The following is a 21,847-nucleotide window of genomic DNA, read 5'->3' as shown; positions in this document are numbered from 1 at the left end:
CCAGGCAGGCCTTAGTGGGAAGCTCATTCCATAACTGAGGAGCTACCATTGAAGAGGCCATTTTTGCCACTAACCAAGCCTCCCTTGGAGATTGTAGGCAGAGGCAGGCCCCAAAGCTTAATTATACTGAGGAGATGGTGGTCAGGAAGGGTGTTCCGTCAGGTATTGTAGTGCCAAGCTGAGCAGGGATTTATAGATTAGAACCAGCACCTTGAATTGGGCTCAGAAGCATATAGGTAGCCAGTGCAAGCAGGCTAGAATTGGTATTTATATGCTCAGACTGTCTCTGTTATTAGTCTGGCTGCTGCATTTTGCATAAGCTGCAGTTTCTGAACAACAGCTTTAATCCAGACAAAAGTAGTGGTGATAAAGAGGAGCAGTAGATGCCACTGCCTGCTTGCTCACTGACTGTCTCTCTACCTGTCCAACAAGCAGGTAGTAGCAATGATGAGAAAGAGAATCAGATGATGGCAATGACATGGAGAGGCTAGACTGATTAAAGGGGCCTGCTGAAGGTGTCTTGGCCATGGGCTCTCTAAAACCTGGAGCTGGCATGGGTCATCACCTAGCTTCTAGCTAAAACTACTCAGATGTATTATGAGTGATCTACAGCCCATCTCCAACAATGGCATGTCCCCTCACATGCCTGAGTGAGATGCTTACTTGCAGACGGCCTAGTGCAGCTAGTCACTAGCAACAGACCACATAACTGATTTACAAAGGAACAAAATTCTGTGACAGATCCTGATGCCAATTTAGTCCCTACATCTACTCTGGCAACACTATTAATAATAATTTTACCCACAACAGGTGCTGCTTTTTAACCTATAAAGCAGTATGGCTTGGGACCATAATACCTGTCAAAGCATCTCTCCCTACCACAATCTACTCAAATACTATACTCAGTCTCTGGAACCTCCCTCTGAGTGAAGCTTGGAGCATGGCAACTACAAGGAGGGCTTTCTCTGTGGTAGCCCCTCATCTTTGCAACAACCTTCCCACTGAAGCCTGCCTGATGTCAATTTTTTCAATTTTCAACATAAAGTTAAGACAGCCCTTATGCCAGAGCATACTCAGATGTACTCAGCTATCCAGGAGTTTGAGGGGATTAGTGATGGTGATTTATTTTCCTCTGACATGTCATTTTTTTCTGTATATTTTAGCTATTATAAATTTATTTTAATGCTGCTTTTTATGATATTTCTATTTTATTGTCTTGTTTTTATGCATTGTTGAAAACAATCCAGAAAGCTTTGCCTATCGGGCAGTAAGAAATGAAATAATGATTAACATCAGGGGTTTATACAATGATCATCTTCCAACATGGCATATGCCATTGTCACCCATGCCATACTTTATTGTGCATTGGACAAAAATGTCTATTTCTGTACAAACAAATAAATGAATCCAGATTGGACATTAGAAATGGCATTAGTAAAAAATGCTTCCAGAACAACCTCCCAGGACACTCAGTCACTAACCTTGGTGAATGAAGGACAATGCAAAACAGCTGCAGTACAGTTAATCAAGAAGTTCAACTCTGTGGCTTAAGATCAACCAATGCTGGGATGTGTGTTTTAATTCCACAAAACCGTTTGGTGAATGGCAACTGTATACACAGTCATTACACTGCATTTTCTGCATTTCATTTTTTTCCACCACAGAATTTAAGAGTTATCTCTCTTCACCCCTCCACCTAGCAAACCTGTATGTATATACATTCTCACACACACCCCGAATTCAGGATAGCCATGCATTTGATGAAAGGGGCTGCAGTCCAGGAAAACGTTTGCTGCCATAAGCGTGTTAACACTTAAGGTGTCAAAACTCCTAGTTGCATTTGTACTCGAATGCACCGCCAATACGCTTGCGTGTTAGATTGCTAGCCATTAACTGCCAAATTCAACACCGCTGCGTATTCAGCAAGCATAAACCACCGGGAATCAAATTCAAATTAGAATGTCACAAGCACGTGCGTCAATCTCGCACTCCTACTGAAGAATGCGGCTCTTAAAAGCGCTTCAAGAGTTATTGCCGTGCCAGAGATCCCAAAATAAAACTTTAAAAGCATTTTCTGGCGATAGGCTCTCCCTGCGCCAGTACTGCCTTCCGAGAGTCTTTCGTTGACTGTCACATCACCAAGGGGCACCATTTTTCACCCACGCCACATGCTACGTTTAATTAGGAGTGCCCCTTTCGTGTCAAAAAAGCGTGTCTTGCGACAAAATGAGACAGCCGGAGAGCGGGGCGGGCACGCTTGGCGAGACTCCCAGGAAGAGGCGGGATCCCTGCTTCAGCGAGCGCTAGCCCTTGCCTTTCAGACAGGGAAACGCCAAGGAAACTGGATTCGGCCGGGCCTTTCTCCGTTGAGCGTGAACAGGACGGCGCCTTGAGCAGCCCCCTCACCTGACGGGCCCTTTCCTTTCCTCTCCTCTGAGGTGAGGCTCACTGGAGCCCCTCCCTCGCTGCGAAGCCTTGTTTTGCAACACCGCGCCTGACCGGGCGGCTGTCTGTTCCTGAGGTCCATTTATTCCAAGGGGAGGCCGGCGACGTCGGGAATTAATAATAGCAGCGGAGCGGCGCGTCGAGGCGCTCCAGGACGCCCGCCGCCGCCGCCAGCCCCGCCCCTCCGCCTGACCTCCCCCGCCCGGCTCCCGGCGCCGCGCGCCTGCGCGGCTCCGCCTCCCCGCGCCCCTCCGCCGCGCTTTTCTCCCTCCGTTCCTCTCTCCTCCTCCCGCTCTCTCCCCACGCCTCCCCCTCCCGCGCCGTCTGCCTTGGGCCTATAAAAGGAGCGGCCGGCGGGGGGCTTCTTTCTCAGTCTGCAGTAGAGCCCAGTGGCTGGAGCCGCCTCGGGAGGGAACTGCGGACGACGACGACGACACAGGCGGAGGCGAACTCCATTCTGGGCTTCGGGCCTTGAGCGGCCAGCCTGCCCCGCCGTCCCTCGGCGGGCGAGCGAGCGAGCGGCGGCTGCCGCGGCGGCAGCAGCACCCCTGACGGGGGCTCGACTGGGCCGCCGCCGCCCAGAGTCGCTCGCGTTCCCTCGGGGCCGCTCTGCGAGCCCTTTCCGTCCTCACAGCAGCCTCCCCCGTCGACGCCATGAGCTCAGGGACGCCGTATATCGGGAGCAAAATCAGCCTCATCTCCAAGGCGCAGATCCGCTACGAGGGCATCCTCTACACCATCGACACCGACAACTCCACCGTTGCGCTCGCCAAGGGTACGGCCTAAGCGGGGGGTGGCGGGAGAGAAAGAGAGGGCGGGGGGGGTTCGCTCCGAGTCAGGCCATCTTTCTTCTTTCTCCTCGGCCTGCCTCCCCCTGTCCGCCGCCCAGAAACACAGACAAGAGGGTGGCCGGGTAAGTGGGTGAGCCGGGAGGAACGTTGCGGGGGGGGGGGGGTGCTCAGCTTTGGCTAGTGGGGGGGCGCGGGAGGTGGGCCCACAGAGAAGAAGTCGCAGCATCTCGAATTCCTTTCTCTCTCTGCGTTTGCTTTCTTGCCTTGGGGGAGCAATAGGCGTCGAGGGGCGTGAGTGCAGCTTGATGGTGTTGAGTTTTGGGGGAGGGGGTTGGTGGGGGAGGGGAAGAGAGCAGCTGGGCTTTTACGGGGGGCGTGGATTACTGAATGGGCTCATTTATTTCTGCTGCAATTTTACCCAGGAATGAAAACCGACCAAAAACACAGCTTTCTATAGATGGTTCTCCCCCCCCCCTTCCCCTTTAAAACGAGGTAGGGGGTTTGGTGATAATCTAGGCAGGGACCAGGAGGTGAACGTAGAGGGGAGCGATCAGTGGTACAGCCTCCCCAGCACCACTAACCCACGCAGACTTACACACACACACACCCACCCACCCACCCACCCACCTACCTACCTACCTACCTTCCCCAGCCTTCCTGCAAAGGGATTGCTTTTAGAACTGGTGCTTTTTGAAACCCCATGGTGCTGAAGGAGGGGAAAAAATGTAAACTGGTCACTTAGGGGTTCTTTCTTTCTTTCTTTCTTTCTTTCTTTCTTTCTTTCTTTCTTTCTTTTTTTTTTGCAGAGAAGGTGATAAATTAAAAACCAGACATCACAGATGGAGGTCTGAAGCGACGGGCGGGGGGAGTCTTGTTTCAGTAGGCGTTGCAGCTTTGTTGGAAGGAAAATGTGTGCCTTTCCCAGGCTGTGCCCAGATAGGTGGCTAGAAAGCATTTCTATTCTTCATGGTACTTTAGGAAGAAATATATCTGAGGCAACCTGCTGCTTCCAGTTATTTTTAATTGCCTTTGTAGATAGCTATTAAGATGTTGCAGAGATGCTGCAGTTTCTTACAGCCCACCTGCTAGCCCCTTGCAATTGTGAGTGAAAAGAATGGGTTAGCCTTCTGCATTCACTTGGCTTCTTTCTTTCTCTAATCTGCACTGGCTGCAGGCTTTAGAATGGAAAGATAGCTATAGAGAGATCCCTGCGTTGCATCCTGTGAACAGATCTCTGGCCATTGCCAATCTTGAGCTTTGTGTGTGTGTGTGCTGAATCTTTGCAGTATTTGTTTGCTTTATGCAAAGCAGTTGTGCGATTGAAAAATTTTCAGTGCTGTTTTACTGGGGGAAGTTTCTATTTCTAAAAATGCATTGCTTGCTAAGATTAACAAGGGATACAAGTTGGTGTAAATACCATATCTTCTGGGCAGTTCAAAGTTGTATAAACTGTCACTATATCTAAGAACTGATGAGTATAAAATACAAATTTTTGCATGGTCAAGCTACTTGAAAATGGGGGTGGGGCAGGGTGGTATTTAAAACCAAAAGTGTATGTAATACAGACATGCTAGATCCAATTCCACTTGTTTCAGGGAATTAAGAAAAGAGATTCAACACTTTCTGGAGCTACGTTAATATAGAGGCTACTTCTGCAACCATTCTTAGCTTCTGTCCAGATGCTGTAGGCTTTTTCCACAGAAATTTCTCTGTCGGAAGGTGAGCTTAGGACATGATGGCCCTTGCAGCTTTGTCTTACCCAGTTTTTCAGTTTGTCAGCCTTCTAGTCTTGCTCCAGCATATGGTCTCTGAGGGGATCTTTTAGCGACTTATAGGTTTGTGAGGGGATGTCATGTGGAGGAGTGCTGTGATCTGTTCTTCCTTGCAGTGGGGGGCAGGACATGTTCCAATGGGGCAAAGCCCAAGGAACCAGGCTTCAGGTTGAATGTCAGGAAGTACTTCCTGACAGTTAGGACCCCTAGGATATGGAGTGGGCTTCCAAGGGAGGTGGTTGAGGTCTGATCAATGAGGGTCTTCAAGGAAAGATTGGGCGACAAAGTTGTTGGGGATTACATGAGCTGGGGCCAGGTATCAGATGAGAGGACCTGGGAGGCCCCTTCTGACTCACTTTGATTCTATGCTTCTGTGTCTGAGGACAGTAATGGAAGTTCCTAGGTATCTTGTATCTGACCCTGTAAAGTGCTGTGGTGGTAAATAATTTTTACCTTACCATTTTGAGAGCCAAGAAAATGTCTCCATATTTTTCCCTTCAGTGCAATGGAAAAGAGGGATAAGGGCTGTTTATTCCTGAATCCCCCTTGGAAGCCAAATGGCATAGGTGTAGAAGACTAACCTTTCTAGAGACTTTCAACCTTGATCTCTGTAAGAGTGGTCTACATTTCTTCAGCTGATGTATGACTTCAGGAGCTACTTTTTCCCTTCTGTAAAGCTCTGTGTTCTGTTCTTAACTTTCCCAGCTTTTGGAGGCAATAGATTTAAAAAAAATCTTTTGTAGGTTTTGCAGCTACTCTGCACTCTCAGTGGCATTGGCTATGAGCTGCTGGGTCATGCTTCAGGAGTTTCATTAGAACTCTATTTATTTATTTGTATTCAGTTCATGTTCTAAAGGGATAAACAGGCAGCCCTGCTGCTTGTACTTGACTAAATTCCATACTGCAGGGTGGGACTTAAAGTTGGTCTGTGTTCCTAGAAGTTGAAGACTGTTCCTTGTATAGCAAGGCCTCTGAAAAACTCCCCTTTGGTCAAAGGCTTACCCTGGCTGCTCATTACTTGTGTTTTACATAGCAGTTTCATTCCTATTTTTTCATTAACCCACCCCAGCTTCTGCAGTGGAGATGGGCTTGTCTGGTTATTTTGGCTTGAAGAATCAATGGGGCAAGTGCTTTCTTGGCCACAGGTTTCATGATCTTGTGCCAGAACAGTATAATGCAGCAGTAAGTGGTGGCCAGTTTGTGGTCCTTCAGATGTTTTGGCTCACAAGTTGCCCAGCCCTGACTTTGGGGAGCAGTTTATATGCACCCTAACTTAAACTGCTGTGGTCTTTGAAATTAGAAAAGAAAGCAGGCAATAGGAAAAAGCAGTGTGGTGTTCAGCTATGACTTGCTGCTCTGGGGAGCTCTGATACCTTCTACTCCTTTTCTCTTATATGTCATTTCATTGTAGTAGGTAAACCTGAGAGCAAGATGTGTCTCTGTTTAAAAAAAATTGATAAGAGTCACTTCATAGGGCAATAATTTTCTAAAGTAGGATAAAAATTCAGTAAAACATAGCTATGGTGCTATAAGTAGAAACTGGGCAAAATCTAGTTGGGAAGCGTTGGAATGGTTAGTGTTTCTTGCTAGTTAGCTATCTAGTTGAGGTGAAATGTAGCGGTGTGCTGTTTTTTCCTTTTTTCCACCAACTTCTAGCAGTAATAAAACCTCCTAATTAAAAAAAAGACGGTAGAGCAGATGTTATGTTATATGATTTCTGTAAAAGGTTAAGAAAATTTTAAAACCTTTGCATTTCCTTTAAAAATAACTCCAAGAAGCTCAGCAGCCAAGCCATACGATGGGGAGGGAGGAAAAAGAAATTGGTGCAGAATGCCTGGTATCTAATTTTGTACTGCCTGGTTCAGAATAGAGATGGTGAGTGTAGCAGGTCAGCCGGTGCTTCCTTGGCCAAAGGAATCCACAAGTTTAGATTCCTTCCGCTTTCTTTACCTTATGGGTGGTTGAAATGCAATCCCAATCCTTTTTCTTGTATGTTTTCTTTAAAGATTTTCTATCCTGTCATTGTACACTGATCTTGCATCTTGGCGGCTCCTTAAATAAAGTATAATTGTGGATTGAGTCTGGCTTTCTTTTTAGATTTGAAGTGCATTGAAATATGATCTGCTGCCTTCCTCTGTTAGCTACAATTTCAGGATCAGGCTGCTTAACATTTCCTTTCCCACTTTCAAATAAAAACTTAGATTCTGATGGCCATCTTTACTAGTATTTAGCTGAAGTAGAGTCCTAATATCTCTCATTTGGTTACCAAAATAGCCATGTTTTTAAAATAATAAATCTTCAATTCTCTGTTTAGATGCTGTCCAAGAGCAATAAATTATAAGCTTGAAATTGCTGTTCAGAATACATAGTACATCTCTGCTTTTTTAAAAAAAGTTTTTAGTGATTATGCCTGTAGATAAACCTTGATCTCTATAGCTGCATATCAACAATTCATCTCTTTAGGGAGAGATTTTGAATGGTGTATATGTAATGAAGGGCCAGCAGGTTGGCTGCACCTGAATGTAATTCTGCACAAGAAGAGAGATTGTCAAAGAGCTCTTTAATTTCTCCCTTGTAGCAGGAACATCGATAAAGTCTTTGGCTTAAGGATCAGGATTTACCTTCCACTCACCTACATAAGCCTAGGCAAATGTTAAATGAGCAGCTGACGTGATTAAGGATGAAACTTGGTCAAAGCCTCCGTTGCAATTAACATTGTGCTGTGACTGAGGAACTTGGTTTTCTGTTTGTCTACTGTCCTCAGAAAAAGATTGAAGTCCTGGAAGAAAAATAGAGTCGTTTTAGTCTCATTGCTTATTCATCATTTGTCTCCTTAATCTGCACAAAGCTTCCTATAGGGTGGGTGGGGTTTCCTAGGTAAGGGACCATAGTTTAGTAGCAGAATAATTGCTGTCCATGCAGACAGTTCTGGGTTCCATCTCTAGTAATAAGATTAGTTAGCAGCTGATAGGGAAGATGAGTGTCTGAGGCACACTGCCTGAGTAGACAATACTGTCCTGACTAATATGCAACCTCCTAGAAGTTTTCTGTGACTTTTTGCTCTGACTCTTTCCTATGTTGCTCTTTGGGCAGGCACACTCAAACTCTTTTGTGAAGACAAGATTGCTTTTATAGAACCGGGAGGATATGAAATTAGCCCTTGGCTATAGATCATTATTCATCCAGCCTGGTGCCCTTCAGATGCTTTGGACAAAAATCCCCATCAACTGAAGCAAATCTGGTCAGTGGTCAGGGATGATAAATGTTTTAGTCCAAATCATCTGGAGAATAACAAGTTGAGGAAAGATGCTCATGTTGGACTCATGGTGATCCCTCTTGTTCCTAGTAAGGCCTCCTCCATAATGAATAATTTAGAGATACCACCAATAAATCCTCCGTGGTCCTTGTTGCCAGCCCACATGTATTCTCACCTTGACTCTGCCCTCCTCTGGAAGAAGGGGACATTACACTGAGCTTCAGAGTCTGTTCTCGATAGCTGAGGAAAGGGATGGGAGCTTGTTACCAAGCTTTAGACTCTGGGGGAAAGGTAGATATCTTAGGGCTTTCCAACTAATTGAGGTTCAGTGCATTATCTGGGAGAGCCTCTGCTTTGAAGTGAGCAGACATCAGGGGAGAGCCCTTGCAATTCTCTAGGTATGGAAAATGAGTGAGGATTCTCTTATGATCCAGGTTCTCCTAAGAGTAAAGAATGTACTTGCCAGTGGAGAGCTGACAAAAGTATTGTGAATCATTGCCATTAACCTATTGCCTTTAAGTATGCAATCCTATGTCTGTTTAGACAGCTCTCAACATGTACCAGTCATTCTGGTTGGGGAATGCTGGGACTTGTAGGACCTATTTTTATTTGTGCATGAATAGAATTGTGTGCTAATACATTTCCCCTCAGACCTCCACAAGTACAGATTTCCTGAACTAAATAAATTGCTAGCAGAGCAATTTCATACCAAAACCCAGAGCCATTGTGGTGTAGTGGTTAAGAATGCTGGACTGGGACTCAGGAGATCTGGATTCTAGTCGCCACTTTGTCATGAAACTCCCTGGGTGACTTCAGGCCACTCAGACTCTCAGCCTAACCTACCTCACAGGTTGTTGTGAGAGCAGAATTAGAAGGAGAATTTTCTAAGCTGCCTTGGGTTCCTTTCAAGAGGAAGCAGGCAGAATATAAATCCAATATAACAAAACATGTTTTCATGAATTGTTATATTTTAATTTTTTACAATTAAGACAATTCATGTTACATTCCTTTGAATCAACATGTGGTATATTTTGCCCTTTCCCCAGCAAGCTCAGAATGGTGCAGATAATTCTTCTGTTACATTCAAAAAGCAATGAGCGTCATGGTTGAAAAGAGTCAAATCCAGTTCTCTCCTGTCCAGTACGTCAGCCTCTATGCAGTAGCTGTCCACTAAGAGGAAGGTTCTTACCCAGGTCATTTTCTTGCATATCCTCAGCTTGAGCAAAAGGGATATATTTTCTGCACCTGTTCCAGAATTCATGCTTCAGCTACACTGTAGCTTGTATCTCCTAACTTCTACTTTCCCCTAACTCTCAACTGCATTCATCTTAACTGTTTTTGCTTCACTGCTGTCTGAGGCTCGAGTTGATGGAGACACAAATCCTCTGATAGTCCTAAATAGTACACCTGCTGTTTATCTGAGAAGGTTGGCCAAAACCTGAGGTTCCACAATTGCTCAAACAGATTGAATTGCACAAATGGTGCCCTTATGCTAGAAAAAATGTTTATCGATATTTAATATATTTGTATACCACCCTCCATATTTCCAGGGAGTGCAGATTAACAAGGGTTATATAATGAAATAACAATCAATGCAGTAGAGTAACAGCCAGCATTGTGAAACACCAACATTTAAGGGCCTGGAAAAAATAAGCTGCTTGGTACTAACATAAGGGGTGGGCAAGCTAACCTGGGGAAAGAATTTCTCATCATAGCGCCAAATGAAGAATGTCCTATCATCTAGCCACCTCCTGCCTCAGCTTGAATACTGGGAGAAGGATCTTTGAAAGAAGAGTGTGTGTCTGTCGCCATCACAGTGCCAACATCTGTTAGCCCTCCCTTACTCTCTTCTGAAGTTTAGATGTTGCCAATTGGTGCATTTATATGTATCCTGGATCCATTTCTAGGTCAAGGGTACAGTGTGATGTGGTAGAGGGGGAATCAGGAGACAGAGCAGCCAACATCAGGAAGTGCAAGTTGCCTCGTGAATTTACTGAAAGTAGTTTGCTTGGCAGTAGGCAAGAGGTTAGAAGTCGCAGCTTCTTTAAAAAAAACAAAACACCTTATGTTTTGAGAATTGAGGGAGTTGATTAAATAGATAGGAAGGCCACTTTCTGTAAGGCAATATAAAATGGTCTGTTGAGTTCAGGTACTAACATTTAGCTTTTCTTCTAACACTGAAAGTGCGCTCCTTTGGAACTGAAGACCGCCCCACAGACCGTCCTGCTCCTCCAAGGGAAGAGGTCTACGAATATATCATCTTTCGAGGGAGTGACATTAAAGATATTACTGTATGTGAGCCTCCAAAAGCACAGCATAATCTGCCCCAGGATCCTGCTATTGTCCAAGTAAGTTATTCCCTCTAAAATGTCAGTGTTGGTTTTATCCATTAATGTAAGCTTTGATCACTTTGTTTGCCTCTGAGAATTTCTAGTTAAAATCAAAATGACTTTTAATAGGGATAAAAATTCAGGTGGGTTTATTAGTTCTAACCTAATGAGAACAAAGTTAAGTTCATTATTACTTGGTTATTCAAAATAAAATAATAGCTGTTGCTACTGTATATCCATAGTTATAATCAGAGGTTTCTAAATTGAGTTGCTCACCACAAGTACCTATCCAACAAATAGCAGAGTCTTAAACATCTAGCACCAACCTCTCAGTGGGTCTTTAAAGAAGGTGGTGGAAAATCCCTTGTACAAAACCTTAACACAAAGGAGCGAAACCATTCCGATGGGTAGGAGTTGGTGCTCACAGCAAATGTTAACTGATTATTAAGCCAAGCCATAAATTTGTGGTCTCTTGTTAGAATGCTGAATTTTCATGACTAACTGTGCAGAGATAATCCTAAATGCACAGCTGGGTGAGCCTTATCTTTCCCCAAATTAAATAGAGTTATCTGTAAACTCTTTGCCCCTTGTCACATTACATATTGAGACACATATTTTAAATGATTTTTACATATAAATGTTCACATTTTAAATGATTTGTAGGTTGCTTTCAATGTAGAATTCAGTATTACATTAATCATTCTTTGGGCTGTTCAGTTCAAGAATGACATACACTACCTGAATTCAAATTAATCTACGGTTGGGTTGATCAGAGATAGCCTGTTGAATGCAACACATGAACAGCATGCAACCCAGAAGTACTGGGTTGGTTATTTGTCCCTGTTAAGTGTGAGTCAGGTCATAGACTTTTGTGTGGTTATTCCTTGTAGCAAGCACTATTCCTTATTGCTGAAACAAGTGTAATAGTTAACTAGTCAAAATACTAATCTTTCTCAATGGAAATGTCAAACAATGGACTAAAAGTTTTGCTTTTAAAAGCATAAATTTAATACTTTCTTTTGCAGTCTTCCCTGAGCTCTGCTTCAGCATCTTCCTTTCAGCCTCATGTGCCTTACAGTCCCTTCAGAGGTATGCCGCCCTACAGTCAGCTTGCCGCCAGCTCTTTAATTGGTCAGCAGTATGCTGCTTCCCTTGGTTTAGGTGAGTAACAAAGTCTTTGTTCACCTTGAGGTGATAAATCTTTGTTTGAACTGTACCACTTCAGACTTCAGGAGTGGGTCACAGGGGATGTTTTGAATGGATGGAAGCTTTTTGTACTGGGAAGAGAGGCTATGAATATGTTACTTTTTTTTCCTGTTTGGAAGCATTCCATCATGTGAGCCTCTGCCTGGAGTCTGAAGTAGACCGCATAGACAAGTTTGCCATTTGCAGTGAAAATGAGGCGAAAGATAGATAGAACTTGGGCGTTCCTTGAGTGTTAAAGTCTTGGCATTGCAGCAGCCAATGTCTTAACAGAATTAAACTTGATCTCTTTGCTTTAGCTGAAGACTGGATATAAACAAGCCTTATGAACTAAAACTTGTATGGGTAATCCACCTTTAGGCAGGCTATTCAAGATGTGGTGCAAAGGATGGGGCTCGGATCGAAGCTGAAAGCTTGATGCTAATCCCAGTTAAGGCATAAAATTGTGATTACTATCAGCCTTGGTTTGTAAGCTGTAAAATGAGAGGAGTTGTGTGATCTGATTAAGTGAGAATTGTGCAGAGATTTGTTTTCTTGTATTGAGAATGCTCAAGAGATTTTTTTGGAAAAAGCACATAAAAAGAAAAATGGGGAGAGGGGAGGCAACCAGACAGGTATGCCTGCATTATGATGTAATTTTAAGTTCAATTATTAACTATTAACATGTATTGGCATAAAGTTGATGCCCAGTGCTGACTGACCTTATGTAGCAAATGGCTCGACCAAGATCTGTCTTGTTTCTGGTCAATTTCTTTCCAGTCTCAAAGCTGTAAAAACACAGATCTTGAACCACCTGTCTTTCCCAAGTCACTTGGATGTCTCTACTGCCTTGTGTCTTATTGGTGTCCCTCTTTCCTTTGTCTTCTTCCCTCCTGTCTTTCTAGAAAAACTGGTAAGCCCTCCAGCATCTGCAGCTGCTTCCAGCCCTAGTACTTCTTCATCTCCTCAGCCAGTTTCAGAGCCTGACTTGTCATCAGAGCCACATCTGCTGTCTTCTAAGGGTAACAGCAGCTTGAGGATTCCAAGTATTTGGAAGAACTGCATGGTGTTTGCAAAAGCATTTTGTCTTTTAACCCCCCTTCTTGCTCCTGAACAGAGTAACATCTGCAAGGATTACTGCAGTAGTCTGTTTCTGAAAACTTTGGTGCATTTGCTTCTGCTCCAGGTATTGGATTGGTGGATGAACAGGAGACTGAATTCCGGACAGTGATCTTAAAGTGTTGAGGCAAAACTAGCTAAAGGGAAGGAAGTTGCAGAATAGGACAGACATAGAAATGTGGCAGCTAGAAGGCATGGAAAATGGAAAGCGAGCAGTTACGGGTTCAGAGCCTTGTAATTGGAGCTTCCAGAAGTCTGGCTACACAGTTATGAGTTGAAAAACTATAACTGAAATGAAACTTAAGGGACCAATTCCTGATCTTGTAGTACTGTGATACCAAGAGCAAATAGAACATGCATGAAATGAAGCCACAGTGTTAAGGAATACCCTGTTATGTATTTTTGTGTCCTCATAAAATCCAATGCTTCCTGTGTACCTTTGCAATCAAAACTGTAGCTGAAGAGTGTGCTGCTTCTAAGCTGTTATTTGAGGCCAAATTTCCACAGTAACAGCTGAAAGTGCATGCTATGAGGGGAGAAGTTAAATAGAAATTTTAGTGCAGTATTGCTAAGAAGCTTAGCATTTGGTTCTGTGGGCTGTGAAGCATACTACTTTTTGTGCCAGTATTATCTCTCAGTTTTGTCTAAATGCAGTCATGTATTGTCTCTCTTCAGCTCAAGAATGTTGTTAATACTTTCTAGACGGGTTGCATTTCCTTGGCGTGTCCCTTTGAATAGCTGGTTTTCCAGTGCAGAGATCCAAGTAAATGTTGTCAAGGCTGCAAATCTAGCCAAATGCAGGCTTATAAATTATGGACTCTGTGGAAGCTGTATAGGTGGACTGAGACTAACATGAGAAAGCTATTGGAACATCTTTCAGGATATTTTCTGGAGAGGAGGGTAGTCAGTTCTGAGGTTGGCTGTAATATTTTCACATGCAAGAGGTAAGTTGTAGTTAGCCCAAGCAGATTCTTTCCTCCAGTACTGCTTTACATTTTAAAGATCCTGACTTAAAATACGGTATGTGTATTAGCCTCTGTGGGAAGAGATAATGATTAGGTATGCAAGTCCACAGTGCAGCTGCAGCAACTTAGTTCCCAGTTCAGATCTATATTCTCAATAGTAATCAGTCAACGTTGCAGTGAGACAGAATGAACTTCATGATGAAGTGCCTGGGTTACATCTTGCTATCATGGTGCGCAATACATACGGTCTGCTCTTTACACTTGTTTACAGTCTGAACTAGCCCCAAAATGCCATTGTAATGCAGTTTGCTAAACATGATAACTTAGAGTTACATGACACAGTGCCACAGTGTTTTCCTTCCGGAAGGCAAGAGGGGGATAATTTAAGTCCTACCGTAGAATGACAGGTATATGTGCAACAAAGCAAATTCTGCCCACAAACTATTAAGTCAGTAGGCTTGTGCTTTTTACCTAGTTCTACTTCCAGAGTGAATATTTATAAAAGAATGTTGTGTTTCTGGCAAGAATGTTGGTCCCCGATATCTTTCTGTTGGATTCTGATTTGTGTGATAAAAAGAAAAGATGGGCACAGGGCTTAGAACCTTTCAGTTGACCCAAGGCTGTGTAATGGCATACTATCCATTAGCAGTTCCCTTTCTTAACACATGTACCTACAAAGATTCCAGGCTTGCATATATCAGTCAGCTGGCTTTCAAATTATGTCATACTGTTGGACATTGGACCTAATTTCTCAGATAGGAAGCTAGTAGAATGCTGAAGGATCTCCTGAAATAGTCAAATGAGTTAGGGTTTGTCTGTCTTACGGTCTGAAAAGCTAAATTCTGCACCCAAACCAAATTATGACATTTGTGGGTTTATTGCTTTTTGCATTTTCTGGAATAAATCTGTTTATTGTCTGATCAAGCTCATTTTTAACAACAGTATCATGACACAAGGCAGATGAATATTAGCACTGGACCACTACCAGGAAACTTGGAGTGTGTGGCATGTGATGTTGTTATGTGTGGCATGGCTTGGAAGTGAAGGATCGAAATCCACCAAATATCAAGCACTCTTTCTAATAGCTATGATAGATGGGTACATTGATGTGTAATTCAGACCACCTTACCCCTTGTTCGTTGTCCCACTTAAATCCTGGGAACTCCTTTTTGATTTCCCAGATGGCCTTTAGCCACTGTACCTAAGTACAATTCCCAAAGTTGTGAAGAGATGCAGGTGAAATCTAAACCAGAGTGCTAACATGAATACAATAATGGTGGCCTATGCCAACGTTTTCTGTCAGGTGCTTTAGCAAACAAATGTGTAAGATTGTATGTGTGTTGATTTGTTCAACCTGATACTGCATCAGCTAAGATCTTTGAATAGTGATTTGAAAATGTCTAACTTTATTCTATGACCTGCAGATAAAACAGATTTGCTCATTTTAAACAGTTGTCTCAAATGCAAAGAAAATATTTTCTAGATTAAGATCTTTTCAGAACCTCTGTTCCTAACTCTTGGGGCAGAATGTGGGGAGCACAAGGACTTTGGACCAACAGAATGGTTACTGACAGCTGGTTCATTTTTCCTCAGGTGCTGCTTTTCCATCCGTTCATTCAGTACGGAAAAGTCCTATGGTAGAACAAGCTGTTCAGACGGGTCCCATTGACAACAACTTGAATCCCAAAAAAACTCCTCCAATCAAACCTACTCCAGTGGTCCAGCGCAATACACGTCAGATTCAACAAAATAACAAGACAAGTGGTATTGAAATCTTTCCCTTTAGAAATATGCCAAAATTCTATCTCTCTCTATATATATATACATAATATAAAAATATATCAGTTCAGAAGTCCGCTTGAATCTGCAATTATATCGTTTAGCATGTTGATTATATTGAGTGAACAGACTTTCCTATTTTGCCTTAGATACAGTTGAGCCAGTACCTGTACAAACTCAAGGGCAGGTGAATGATGAGAATAGAAGGCCCCAAAGGAGGAGATCAGGTATGTTACCTGACTGTAAATTCTCCAAACTAATTGAACTACCTTCCTGTGCGTTATTTCTATAGTATAAGATTGGACAGGAGGACGTGGATTAGTTTCTCATTAAGTTGAGGACTAGAGCAAAATGGCATCTGATAACTTCATGTATTTAGAAACAAAACTGTCAAGACAACAAAAACCACATCTGTGTGATCTATAAGGCCCTGAAGTCTTTATAACTTAAGTGACACAAATCTTAGGAAGGTGTGTTGGCCCATTGGGAAAACTTGAAGTTGAAATGACTTAAGAGTGCTTGAGCTGCCTTCAGTAGTGTTCAAGCGCATGGAAACCTGGTAAAGTAGCTAAAGTAACTGTGAATTAGAGTGCAGTTCTGTGGATGTTTAGACACAAATACACGTCCTCCAGAAAGAATTGTAACTCTCAACGTTCCCCAGCCAGTTGTAAGATGTTTTTTCTTCTTTTAGCATGCAGAACACTGCACCCTTGAGAACTATAAAGACTTCTAGTGAAGGACATGGGACAGCTGCTGGCCATGTTGTAATATTGCAGATTAAACAGAAAAAAAATGTTAAGGGTTATAACTTTAATTGAAGACCGCACCCTCATCAAATGTTGGGTTCATGAATATATAAGTTTGAATACAGAGATTTCTGGTGTAATACACCATTACCAGGTTCATAGACATTAATGTAAAAACTACCAGAGCTGGAAGCTTGCTGGAATTACTTTTACAGTGGAATTCAGCTGATGATGTGAGAGAAACGGCATCACTCTGTTGCCATAAGCAAGAAACTTGTGAGTTCATTCCTGGCTTGTCCAGAGTTTTATATACTCAAGTTAAAGAATTCAACTCTTTCTCTTTTCAGGAAACAGGAGAACTCGGAATCGGTCCAGAGGGCAAAATCGGCCAACTGCTGTAAAAGAGAATACAATAAAGTTTGAAGGGGATTTTGATTTTGAAAGTGCCAATGCACAGTTCAATCGAGAGGAGCTGGATAAAGAATTCAAAAAGAAACTTAACTTTAAAGGTGCGTAACTTTGCTGTCATGGTTGCTAGTCTCTCCTGAAATGTTGAGAACTAAGATAAAGTAGCTGGTAGGCTTGTGGGTGGGCAAATGTAGATATAAAGGGTAAATTTCCCCCCTTTTCCAGATGATAAGGTTGAGACAGGTGAAGAAAAGGGGGAGCCTGCAGTGACTGCTGAGAACTGTGATGGCAATGCAGATGAAGACCTCCTAGGACCCAACTGCTACTATGACAAAACGAAGTCCTTCTTCGACAACATCTCGTCAGAACTGAAGTCCAGGTAACTTAGGATCCTTTCAGTTTTGTTGGCTTTACAACTTTGTCACAGAAATCCCCAGTTTGATTCATGAATGTCTTTAAACATGCCTTTCCCAGTCTAGCTGTTTTTTAGATGTAATTGCTCTATCACTGAATCATCTCTTCTCCCAAAATTCTTCCAGTGTGTGCTTCCAGATATATTACATGTACTTACCTATGCTGTTAATGAAAGTGAGGAGCTGTGATTATTTGTCAATTAAATACTTTATACACATTGTAAATATGGAGCTAGTGAAAATGCTAATTGTATTGATAAATGGCTTCCATTGATAAGAAAATAGATGAGCCATCTATGTTCTATTGCCTGTAATTAGGAGCAGGGGGTGGCCAAGAGAGCTACAAGTCCAGCAGACTTGAGTGTGCTTATCTAAAAGCATGGGGGGGGGGCAGCCTGTGTCTAAATGTATAGGATGCCTCAAGTTCAACCTCAGCCACAAAGTGGGGTGGCCTTAACCAAGTCAAGTGGTCTTAGCTTCCCAATTCCAAATGGGGATGATACCTGGTATTCCTTCACAGGGTTTGCGGTAAGTGTTGCCAGGCGATGTGTGTGTGAATTGAACATTCTGAATTTGTGAAGGCTTAATCGTTGACATCTTTTGAGTGAAACCTAAAACTTGTTCTCTCTCAGTTACACATGACACTCATATCCTCAGTTTTCCATGGCTGATGAATTTGTAGTCGTGTGAGTCTTTAAACAGAGAGCAGTCAGTGGGGTATGCGGCTGATGGCTGAATACTGCTGCACCACGGGTTGGGTTTTATCTATATCCCTTCCTGATTACAATAGTCTAACTTGACAGACTGCTTGTGGTTGCTGTTCGAAATTCATTAAGCCTTCATTACAGCTGTACTGGACAGGTGCTGTAGCCCTTTAGAACATGTAGGTGAACATTGTCAAAGTGGACCTCTGAAGCCCAGTCACACTGCTTTGTTCTCCCTAATGTCTGTGGCTTAAACTGGAGGTTGAGCAAGCCCGCTGGGAGCAGGGGAGAGGGATTTGAAGTGGAGGACCTGGGACTGCTATACACAAAGCCCTGTAAGAACTGATATTTTTCTTTTTCCGATCTCTTCCCTTTATAATTTTGCTCCCAGTTATATCGGGAGGGAAATTATGTATGTTGGTTCCAGGGCAGGCACACATTTCCTCCAAGGGAGTGCCAGGAATAGGAAGGCTAAGAATTCTCTGGATTGAAGCCTTTTCCCAATCTGTTCCTGACACATCCAAAGAATTGGTCCCTTTTGCCTGCAAAGCTTTCCACAACAGCTGAGAGGGGGTTGTGCAGGCATACCAGAAGAGAAGGAGATCTGAAACATCCTATAGCCCTTTCAACACCCTCCATTGAATTGCAGCCTTTTTCGAGATGCAGTATACCTTCATACCTCTGCTCATAAGGTTCCACAAGTATCTGGCTTCAGTTATGTTTCAGTGGTAAGACATGGGCATAATGTTGCATTGCACATGTTTCTGAATTCAGTGGCATATTTTGATGGTTAATGTATTGGCTAAAATAAGTATCTGGGGGAAAAGTTTTAAAATGAAAATTCCATGAGGCACACCAATGGGTTTTAAGAATTAAACAGTACCAGTCATAGCTTCCAGCACTATGTGGGCTCTGCCTCACTTCTGTACAGTGGGCCCTTTCTGTTGCTCATGCAACTCTCTTAAAGAAAATGGTGCTGTATCCTGAGAAACGTGATTCGCAATGTGAACTTGAAACTAAACTTGTTTTCAGCAAGAAAACTCATAACGTGTTCCTTAGTTCAAGGCGTACAACGTGGGCTGAAGAACGGAAGCTCAACACAGAGACCTTTGGCGTATCTGGCCGATTTCTCCGTGGCCGTAGTTTTCGTGGGGGATTTCGTGGTGGAAGAGGGTCTGGAGCTGTCAGGAGAAGTCAGGCTACTCCCCGAGTGGGCACTGGCAGAGTGTGAACATTGCAGGCAAGCTATCAAAATAAAATACTGTCATTTCCCTGTCCTTGAGCAGTTGTGTTGGGTATGCTAAGGAAACCAAAGTATCCATTCCAAAATGAGTTTATCCTCCAAACCAGCTTACTAAGTTCCTTGGGCAGTTCAGCTAATTAAATGTATCTGGCAGGTTATACCTCCATGTGCCCCAGTGTGTAGCTCATGCCTTGATGGTGAGCCAACTGTGAAGCTAAGCCTTTCCCCATCATTAGCCTGTCTGCCACTGTCCTTATGGGCATGCCTGTGTATCTCCAAGGCCTTAACGTCTACAGCAGAGATGAGGAATCTTTCAGCCCAAGGGCCAAAATTTAGTTTGGGAGTACCTGTGGCGGGTGGGATACATTCCAGTAGTGGGGAAGGAGGTGCACCATTTTTTTAAAGAAAGCCTTTTGTTGTACCTGAAAGCTCTTACTGGCATCTTGGCATCGTAGAATGAAGGGTGAGGTCAGGGAAGAGATGTGGCCATCTGGGAAATGGGGGGAAGGGTCAGATTTGCCGCCCCTGCCCGAGATTGCCTATCCCTGCTCTACAATCTGAACATGAAAGCTTTCAGTGTATCTATTTTAAATATCTCAGTAATTTACCAAGTAACTGGCTAGCCTACAGACATTAACTTTACATGCTTTTTTTCTCTCTCCCTGTCAAGGTTCTCAAGCACATTGCTATGGATACATGTACATAGGAAGGAGGGAACAATCAAAACTGCTGCACTTAAACTTGGGTGAACGGAGCATTATATTCACAAGTGCAAACTCCAGTGGCACTCTTGCGTGTGTCTCAGAGCAGGATCAGAGCACTGGAGTAACTTGAAAAGAAATGTGCTGGAAAGCCACCTCTTCAAGGAGTTTTTAGTTTATATTTAAAGTAGTGCAAGGACCTTGTGCTGCTTCTAGGTTCCAAAGACTGCTGTAGCTGAACACATGGAACACTGGTTCTGTTTCCTGAAGGAGATGACACAATTCTAAATTCTTTGAAATGAACCAAAGGTCATTTGAAACCAGCAATCTTTCTTAATCTGAGAAGCCAAGATTCTTCTGGTCTCCTTCTGTTCTGCCTTCCTGTTATGTCTTCTCAATCCCACCTTTGGTTCAAGCAGATAGTTTTGATGTCTAGGGAAGAAGTTCTAGTGCAAAAAGTTGTGTGTGACGTGGTGATGGGAATTGTTGCTGATCATGTATCTGTAATTCTGGGTTCACCATTTCAGAAGTTTGTTTGTTTTCCTGGGGACCTGTACAGCAGAGTCACTTGGAGTGCTGGTCACCCCTCTGAAGGAACACTATGCATCTAAACTGGCCAATGATGTGCCATCTTCCAGCTTCCTAATGAAAGGAGTCCCTTTTCCAGCACTGCAATAGAGCTTTCTGTATAGGGGGAGGACTAAAGATTATGGGATGCTCTTTTCAGTGGTTCTTAAGGGAAACTGGTTTTACTTCTCTCATGTAAAGGGGAAAGTCTAAGTTTCTGGCTTCAGGTCCTTCTTTTTGTGGAGAAGGAGCAGTGTGTGCTGCTCTCGGAGTTGAAGTAAGATACTGAATCCTCAAAATGGGGAAGGAGAGCCCAAATGAAGCTTGGGGCACCAGCGTGTTCAGTCCTCCTCTTAATCCTACCTCCCCAAGCTCTATAAATAGTTCAGTCTTCCCCCCCTCCCGTTTTTAAAATGATTGGAGGAGATGAACAATGGGTGTGCAGTGATTATAATTTTTGCATGGAAGTGGGTTAAGCCTTTAGTAATAGGCATGTGTCCCTTTTGTTAGCTATAGGAATGTTTTTGTTGAAAGGCCTCTGTAAGCCTATGTCATTTTTCTCCTGCCCATTTGGTCCTTTCATGACTAGCAGTTTGGGTTCCTCCCCTAAGTCGACCATTGATTTAAGTTGTTGTAAAAGCTTTAGTTTGTTTCGTAGGCCTTCATCACAAAGGATTATACATGGTGGTGAGGCTGCTTTATGGAGTCATGTAAATTGTAATTATAAATAAACATGAAAATGTTTAACCCTCTGAACTTGTTCTGTTGGTCAGCAGTTCTCTGCAAGTAATCTTGCTAGGTTGGAATAAAGGAAAACAAAGTGACTGAAAATGTTGCCAAAACCTGCTAAGCATTGGAGGATAGGTTGATTTTCATGCCTGGCTTTGTTCTAATATGAGGTAGAACAGTCAGAGCAATTTAGAGTGCAATCCTATGCAAGTTAAAGCAGAAGAAAGACCTACAGCTCACAGCATACCCAAGCAACACAGCTATAGGCCTTTTTTCCTATCTAAACTTGTATAAGACTGTGCCTTTAAGGATTTTGTTGTATTTCATTGTAACCTGTCAAAATCATTCCATTCTGGATGCAGTTCCATTTAATGGTAACCTCTTTTAACCTCCTTGAGGAATAATGAGTTATAATATCTTTATAATAAACATACAGATAGCTGGCACCAAAGTTTAGTGCTTGAGGGAAAAATGTCGCTGGAACTCTTCTGAAAGCCTATGAGACCCTGGATAGCATTCAGGCCCTTGCTCACAGCTATAGCTCTCAATTAGTTAGGATTTTGTAGAAAAATTTGAATTGGAAAAAATTTCAGAAATAGAATGATTTGCCTCAGGAAAATTTTGGGAAAATTAAGGGATTGACACTTGAATTACGGGATTGAATTGGAAAATCTAAAAAGTACTTAAATGTTTTGTC

The 21,847-nt window shown here is 43.0% G+C and overlaps 1 protein-coding gene across 3 annotated transcripts; it reads left to right on the top strand.

Annotated features, from left to right (window-relative positions):
* Nucleotides 1-2,724: 2,724 nt before the first annotated feature.
* On the top strand, nt 2,725-21,177 carry LSM14B (LSM family member 14B). Of its 3 annotated transcripts, XM_044455022.1 has the most exons (10): nt 2,726-3,220; nt 10,449-10,612; nt 11,620-11,755; nt 12,682-12,798; nt 15,454-15,624; nt 15,789-15,866; nt 16,733-16,894; nt 17,019-17,172; nt 18,970-19,150; nt 19,824-21,177. In XM_044455022.1, the coding sequence occupies exons 1-9, from the start codon at nt 3,100-3,102 to the stop codon at nt 19,139-19,141; spliced, it is 1,275 nt and encodes a 424-aa protein (XP_044310957.1). In that variant the 5' UTR covers nt 2,726-3,099; the 3' UTR covers nt 19,142-19,150; nt 19,824-21,177. The 3 variants fall into 3 exon arrangements, with proteins under 3 accessions (XP_044310958.1, XP_044310957.1, XP_044310959.1); XM_044455023.1 differs by lacking the exon at nt 15,789-15,866 and having other exon boundaries at nt 2,725-3,220; XM_044455024.1 differs by lacking the exon at nt 12,682-12,798.
* Nucleotides 21,178-21,847: the final 670 nt, after the last annotated feature.

Source organism: Varanus komodoensis, unplaced genomic scaffold (assembly GCF_004798865.1).
Source record: "Varanus komodoensis strain SLA01 unplaced genomic scaffold, ASM479886v1 scaffold8, whole genome shotgun sequence".
NCBI classification, from domain to species: domain Eukaryota; kingdom Metazoa; phylum Chordata; class Lepidosauria; order Squamata; family Varanidae; genus Varanus; species Varanus komodoensis.
The sequence above is the reverse complement of the archived record's forward strand: the minus strand, read 5'-3'. Positions and strand labels throughout refer to the sequence as shown.